Source organism: Montipora capricornis, chromosome 14 (genome assembly GCF_036669925.1).
Source record: "Montipora capricornis isolate CH-2021 chromosome 14, ASM3666992v2, whole genome shotgun sequence".
Classification (NCBI taxonomy): Eukaryota; Metazoa; Cnidaria; class Anthozoa; order Scleractinia; family Acroporidae; genus Montipora; species Montipora capricornis.
Window position 1 is genome coordinate 12,913,183 of NC_090896.1, and position 8,367 is coordinate 12,921,549.

Sequence of the window (8,367 nt, forward strand, 5' to 3'; positions counted from 1 at the left end):
CACATGTGCAAGCCCAAGCAAAAAGCAACCAAAAACGTTAGGGAAAGGCTAAGGATGAATCGCAAAATATTCATCCAGAGTTTATGGATGCTATCAAAAGAATCTTAGACGAGAAGCTTGATGAGCTCACCACTCGACTTACCTCCATGATGGATCAGAGAATAGCTGAACTAGAAAAGAAATTTGAAGGTGTAGAGCGACATATATCCGATGTTAAAGATGAATTCAACGATGCAATCAACCATGTTGAACGTGTTTTGCAAAAAGATGTCGACTTAACATGAGATTATGCTGTTCGTAATGAGCAATATTCTCGTAAGAGTAATATCAGATTGCTTGGCCTTGAAGAACATCCGGGTGAAAACTTAGAGACCAAATTCATTAATTGCATGCAGGAAAATATTGGAGAAGAGGTGAAGCCAGAGGAAATTGAGATAATTCATAGAATCGGTAGCAGAAGACCAGCAGATCATGAAAATCAAAGGTCAACACAAAGCACAAAGCCTCGAGCTGTCATCATCAAACTGGTATCGAACAAAACAAAGATGCGTCTTTTAGACAAGCGACGGCAGCTTAAGGGAAAAAGGCTGGTCATCGTGGAAGATATGGCTCAAGATCTGGCTAAACGTTTGAAGGCGATCAAGGAGAAGCTTCAGTTGAAAGCGCATGGTTTGCAAATGGCAAGATTAAATATAAGCTGAAGAATGATACTTGAGTGATGGAGCTGAAAGGTTGGATTGATCTACGTGATATTGAATGAAGAGAGTAAAGTAGATTCTATTGAAACTTAATCTAAACTTAAATTCATTTGTTTTTATTGTAATTGTGAAATAACTAGAGAGAGAATTTCTTGTGAAAAATGTGGTATAAAATTGTTGTAACAATTTAATTGATCAAGACGTACTTACAGCTGGATCTCTTAACTGTATCAACTGTTTACAACTGTCAATTCCGTTTACACAAATTGAAGATAATGATTTCAATGATCTATTTACACCGAATTCTAGAAGAGAGATGTTCCAGCAGGATTATGAAAAATTGAAGAGTATGGTATACGATCCGTTTAATCTAAACTCAGATATGCCTGACTTAGAATTTCATCAGCATCAAGGTATAATTGACAATATTGCAAAATCTGACTATTATCTCGAGGAAAAGTTTAAAAGCAAAATTTCCAATTGTCTTCCGGATAATTCCTCTTTTTCTGTATTCCATCTAAATGTACGAAGCTTGATGCCCAAATTGGATGATTTGCAACTGTACCTTGTAGAAATTACTCATAAATTTTCAGTAATTGGAATCAGTGAAACGTGGCTTAAAAATGACAATGAATCGAATCATTTGTCCATTTACTAGGTTACTCATTTGTTAATAATAACAGGAAAACAAACAATGGCGGGGAAGTAGGGATGTTTATTTTGTCAGCATTGAAATTTCGTGTTTGATATGACTTGAACTTGCAAAAAGCTGATATTCTAGAGAGTATTTTTATAGAGACATTCCTTGAAGAAAATGAAAAAAATATAGTAGGGACGATTTACAAACCACCTAACAACAATTTTAATGACTTCGAAACAGAGTTGAAAACAATACTTCACAAAATTGATAAAGAAAACAAGACTTGTATACTAATGGTATCTTATTAATATTGATATCTTAAAATATGGTAGCAATGACTATGCAAACAGATTTCTTAATCAAATGTATAGCTCGCAGTTTTATCCTGTCATAAACAGGCAAACAAGAATAACAACAAACTCAGCGTCGATAATTGACAACATATTTATTAATAATATTTTTGTGGACTGCTCAAGCGGTATTTTGATCAGTGATCTCTCAGATCACTTGCCTGTTTTCCAAATACTTTCTAATTTAAAAATACCAAAACCTAAAATGATTTCCTGCAAGAAAAGAGAAGTAACTAAAGAAAATATAGATAAATTGCATAATGCAATTCAAAATATTAACTGGGAATACCTTGGGAACTTCAAGATGTTGATGATGCTTATTCCAATTTTCAAGAAACCTTTCTTAGCTTATATAATACATGTATTCCTGAAAAGAATTATTCTTAGAAGATTCTAAAACTAGTAACAAGCCTTGGATCACAAAAGGGTTCATTAAATCGACTAGAATCAAAAACAAACTCTACGAACGGAAATGAAGAGCTGAATTAGGCAAAGTACAAATATTATCGAAACCGAATGAATAAGCTAAAAAATATTCTGAACGTCAATTTGAAATAACTAATGGGAATATTAAACAGACGTGGCAACTAATAAATGATGTACTCAACAGGAAGAAAAAAGAGACAGAAAATGTTACAGAATTTAAGACGAAAATTGTTAACAGGTTCAATGATTATTTTGTTAACGTTGGACCTAATCTTGCTAAGAAGATAGCAGCTAGTGCTCATTTATCATTCAAAGATTACTTGAAGGGAAGTTATATGGATTCGATGCTATTGTCACCTGTTTGTGAACAAGAAGTTAAAACAGAATTAGAACATCTCGACCCATCAAAAAGTTGCGGATGTGATAATATAATGAGACGGGTGGTTAAACAACTAGCATCAGAATTAAGTGAACCATTATCTCACGTCATAAATCTCACCTTCACAACAGGCAAGATACCTGCACACCTAAAAACTTCAATTATTATACCTGTTTACAAAACAGGAGATAAATGTGAATTCAAAAACTACAGACCTATATCCTGGTAATTGTGAAGAAGAGCTCCCCAAAAATCCTGTCGGGCGACTGTCGGTCAACTGTCGGCCGACAGTTGACCGACAGCTTACCGACAGTCTATCGACAGCTAACCAACAGGTTACCGATCGGTTAAGAAAAAAAGAAAAATTGTGGTAAAAACGAGCAGTTAACGTGACATTCCGTAATGGTGATGTATGACTCGACAGACTTCACCTACTTACCGATCAACTGTTATCAGTTGTTATCAGATGCATATAGGATATATCACTTGCGTAATTTACAACACACCAGACAATCTAAGAATCGCATTGGAAGCTAATTTAATCGAAAACTCTGCTAAAAACTCTTAAAACCATAAGCTACGTATCAATACGTAGTTAGTAGAGGAGACAAACACCTTCCTTCAAATCGCCCTACAATGCAACGCGGCCTCTTATGTTATGTCATGTATGTATGAATGATGTTTACAATGTGGGCAAGTATCGCTAGCCAACGCTAAAACAGTGGACAAAAGCCATATTAGTAGTATAAGTGCTGCTCAAGGTATCGTTATGAACTGCCTTTAGCTCTTTTCGCGTAGTTTAGAAGCAATAGACAAGTAAATGCTTACGATCATTTTAGTTTGTCCCGCCGACAGGTTACCGACACGTTGCCAACAGGTCACCGACTGTCGGCCAACACTTTGGCCTCAAACATAACACAAACTGTCAGCCGACAGTTGGACAACACTCGGCCGACTGTTGCCCGACTGTCGGCCGACTGTTGCCCAACTGTCGGCCAACAGTCAGCCGACAGTTGGGCAACAGTCGGCCGACTGTCGGCCGACAGTTGACCGACAGTCGGCCGACAGGTTTTTTGGGGAGCTCTTCTTCACAATTACCTATATCCTTGTTACCTTGTTTCTCTAAAATATTAGAAAAAATGATGTATATAATAAACGATTGCTGAATTACTTAAGTAAAATAAGTATGCTCAGTGATCACCAATATGGATTCAGGAAAAATCTTTCAACAAATTTTGCACTTATCGACCTCATAGATAGAATAACGTCCGCTATAGATAACAAAGAATTTGTAGTTGGGGTATTTCTGGATCTGTCAAAAGCTTTTGATACTGTTAATCATAATTTGCTACTTCAAAAGTTAGAATTTTATGGCATTAGAGGGATTGCATTGCACTGGTTTAGGAATTATGTAACTTTAAGATATCAGTGTGTCCGATATAATAATGAACTATCATACAAAAGAGAAATAAAATGTGGAGTTCCTCAAGGCTCAGTCCTGGGTCCTCTATGTTTTTAATCTACATTAATGATATATGTAACAATTCAAAACTCACAAAAATCTGGATACTTTGATAGAAAAAATAAATGAAGAATTAGAAAAAGTATCCATTTGGGTAAAATTAACCAAATTATCACTTAATCTCACAAAAACTAATTTCATGCTGTTTAAATCATCCAGGAAAAGAGTTGATCAGGAATTAAGAATTAAGATGAAAGACCATCAAGCTAACGGCAACCGATGAGAACCACATGATAGGATCGAAACCGCGGTCTTGCCTGACCAAATAATATGTCACAGAACTTCCATCTAGAGTCAGGTTATCTTAATGCCTCGACAAAGAAGCGACCTAAAGACATCGGCATCAAATATCAAAAGAGCATCCACGAGAACGAACGAACTGCAGAGGTTCAAGGAGGACAGCTACTGACCATGGCCACAAACCAAAACACGCTGAAGAAGTCAGAAGAATGAGTGAAAGAATTTAAAAAAAACAAAATGAACCTGGGCCCGGGTCAAACATTTAAGAACAGAAGATCACTCGCTTCTACTGCCGATGAATATATCGGTCGAGCCTAGAATTAAATTGGCGCAAAAGTGAGATGCCATAAGGTCACATTCACATTACTGCTGAGAAAATCAACACCAAGAAACTAAAAACATTACTTTCGAGACCAACTATTTTCTTCAAAGAAAACTTATCACACAGCAGTATAGAGATTCAAATGTAAAGCCTCATAGGGCAAAAACCATTGCTAAATGAATACTACAGGAGCCGCCTAAAAGAGGCATCCATTCAAATATGTACTCAAGAGAGCAAAATTATGACAAAGGCAACAGAAACCAGACCACGGGCAAGGGAGTCGTGCAGGCCTGTCAACTATTTTAAACACTTTACTCATGCTAAACTGGGACATAATACAAAATCAGCCTTTGCTGAACACCATCTTCAAGAATCCGCCCATCCTATCGTACAGGCTAGTTAAAGCTAAGTTATGAAGGCTACATTCAATTACAACTAAATCATGCAGGGAGTCCGTATAGGCCTGTCACTAATTCAGCCACTGAAGGCTACATTCATCTACAATTAAATCACACAGGGAGTCCGGGCAGGCCTGTCACTAATCTTTATCCACTGTTGAGCTATTCCAGACAGGCCCCATCCCGGTGTGAAACCACAAAGTTTAACATGTACAAATGTACTGCACAAACGTCACGACAGCTCACACCACGCAAACAAAATCTTGGCCTTTTTTTCCAAGGCAAGGAAATAAAACACATAGTGCACATGCTCGGGTGTATATCTTCAGGCTCGAAAAACTGCTATCATTCATACACGAATAAAGCCTTCAAAACAAACACAACCTAGTTCATAATAGAGCGGATCGAAAATACACCGCCGTGATTGGTTCCCCTCCATATGGAATGGGCCAATGATAATACATTTTCGATTCTCACTAACCGCTCTTACACATATAAAAGGGTCACCCGTCACAACTTATGCAGGAATAGAACTGAGTTGTTCTACTATTCCTACACATATTCGTACAGAATCGAAACCGCCGGTCTTGCTGAAGACCATACATATATTATCAAACACCATTTGATAATGACAGCCAACATCCTACAGAAGTGTCTCCCGCCATCGGCAGGATACGATAATGAAAACGACGACATCGTTATACCCAAAACACCAGAGGGAAGACCTCAAAACGATGACCTCGATTTGCTATACAACAGCAAATATGAAATGGAGGATTCTGCAGTTGAAAAGAGTCCCCCGACATCACAAAGTCCCCCAGTATCACAAATGGAACCAAGGCACAAAAGCTACTTCCAGAAGAAACAAGAGTACAGCCCGTCTAAAACGTCTGCTGAAAACCTAAGACCAAGCAGGAAACGAAAATATATGGACTTAGCCTCTTTAGAGACTAATATAACAAAATCTAAGGATTCCATTAGGAAACTTGAAGAACACTTAAATAAGAAAACCTGTCCAAAATCCTTGCAATACTCGACAAGGGCTAACATCCTGCCAGATGACACTTTTCTCAAAGAAATAAAACAGATCAAGGAACAAGCAGAACAAGGCTTCGTCAGCGCACTCATGCGCTACCACAAAGGGCGCTTAGAAAGCCAAGAAAACAAATTTCAATAAGCAAAGCTCTTCAAAAACAGTAGCAAAACTGCCACCACTCATGTAAATAGGTCGACGCGAGAACAGTCGCATTCGGCGAACACAGAAAACATTGTAAACTTCAATGTAAATAAGGTTAAAAAACTACAGCAAGATTTCAACGAGCTTAAACAAATATTGTACACACACGTGTTGCAGACTTCTTTAAACAATAAAGATATTGAGAAGTACAAAAGTCTCTTTCCTGAAAATCAAACCACCGTGAAGGGGCCTATAAAAAGTACAGGGATCAACACAAACAATAGACCCAAACAGCGCCGAGCACACTTTACTCAAAAACGGATTGCCACGCAGAGAAAATCAAATGAGAGATTCATTAAAAACCTCTCCAATCTCCAACTAACTGACAACCAAGTCAACGTTATTTCCAAAGGGCTCAAATTTGTCCCGACACTGGTGACAGATGAGAAAAATATCAGACACCAACTCTTGCAAGACTTTGAAGAATTCGTGAGACGAATGTGTCTACAATACATATTCCACGCAAAAAATACAGAACCGCACCCATTTCACGTAAAATCAGACTGAGTACCACCGGTGCAAAAGTCAGTTGTCCTTGAAAGCTACTTGGAAAGTGTCAAAATCCAACTTGCAGAGATCAAACCGTCAAACCCTAAAAACAATCTGTCACACAACGAATACAAAGCCCTTACAGAGCTTGTTAACAACACTGAGATCATTCTCAAAAAGGCAGATAAAGGAACAACAACTGTCATAATGAACAAGTGTGATAAAATACAAGAAGCTCAAACTCATCTCAACAATAGAGAACATTATAAACCTCTCAAAAACGCCATGGCGGAAGAAACATTACAAAGAGTTAATGAGCTTGTCACACGTCTTCACCAAAACAACTATATTGATGACATGACTAAAAAATGTTTTCTCAAACACGCAATCCCCCTAGAATCCCAATATTCTATATGCTCACTAAAATCCACAAACAAAATCCGGTCGGTAGACCAATTATTTTGGGCTGCGAAGGCCCTACAGAAAGACTATCATCGTTTGTGGACAAATTACTACAGCCGATTGCACAGTCACAGAAATCGTATCTTAAGGATACAACACACTTCATAAACTTTAAAGAGAAGACAAAGGTCCCTCAAAATACTATTTTGGTGTCTATGGATGTAACAAGCTTGTATACAAACATACCGCAAGAGGAGGGTATTACAACACTATGCAAAGCATACGAAAATTTTCACAACTACAACCCTACCATCCCATCCCACCATCTCAAAGAAATGCTTTGCCTTATCCTTAAAGAGAATTCATCCCAATTTATTGGAAAAAATTACCTCCACACCCACGGAATTGCAATGGGTACGAAAATGGCAGTTGCATTTACCAACATCTTCATGGCGGAAATAGCAACAAAATTGATATACCAAAGCAACACAAAACCAATAAAGTGGAAACGTTACATTGATGACATTTTCTCATTGTGGGATTCCAACATAAAGGAAATAAACCTGTTCATAAAACAAGCTAACAACTTCCACCCTACAATCAAATTCACAGCTGAAATCTCAGAGATAGAAATAACATTTCTCGACACAATCATGTCTAAAGGAGAAAGATTCAGAAACGAATCGATCCTTGACATCCGAACACATTACAAGCCGACTGAAACCTTTCAGTACACACATTTTACCTCGAGCCACCCACCAGGCGTGAAAAAAGGTTTTATTAAAGGTGAAGCCCTTAGACTCCTTAGAACAAACTCTTCTGAAACAGCCTTTAATGACAGTATCACCAATTTATCCTCACAAGATGATACAAACAACGTTATCAGAAGTCAACTTCGCCGGAAGACAGTCAGCAATCCAACAAAAAGCAAAAGCACGGAAACAAATCTTGCCATTTGTCACAACATACCACCCATTGGTGGGTAATCTTAAAAATATACTCATGCTAAACTGGGACTTAATACAAAATCAGCCTTTGCTGAACACTATCTTCAAGAATCCGCCCATCCTATCGTACAGAAGAGGTAAATCTCGTTCAGACAGGCTACAACCCTGGTCAAAACGTCTTGGGACACTTACGAAAATGAGGCGCGAAAACACACCTTGCTTATGAAAAGTGTATTTAACCTGTTATAAACGCTTGGAAATGTTGTGGAAAAAGCTTGTTTCTGCTGTCCCCCCTTCCCCTCAGCAATGTTGATTGT

The 8,367-nt window shown here is 37.9% G+C and overlaps 1 protein-coding gene across 1 annotated transcript; it reads left to right on the forward strand.

The window, feature by feature from the left end:
- The first annotated feature begins 7,114 nt into the window (after positions 1 to 7,114).
- LOC138031440 (uncharacterized) lies at positions 7,115 to 8,089 on the forward strand. The gene has a single exon (XM_068879135.1). It carries the CDS (start codon positions 7,115 to 7,117, stop codon positions 8,087 to 8,089), a length of 975 nt encoding a protein of 324 aa, XP_068735236.1.
- The last annotated feature ends 278 nt before the right edge of the window (positions 8,090 to 8,367 follow it).

What these genes read in the sequence shown, in the direction of transcription:
- LOC138031440 (XM_068879135.1), top strand. Translation starts at nt 7,115, where the DNA reads ATGCTCACTAAAATCCACAAACAAAATCCGGTCGGTAGACCAATTATT.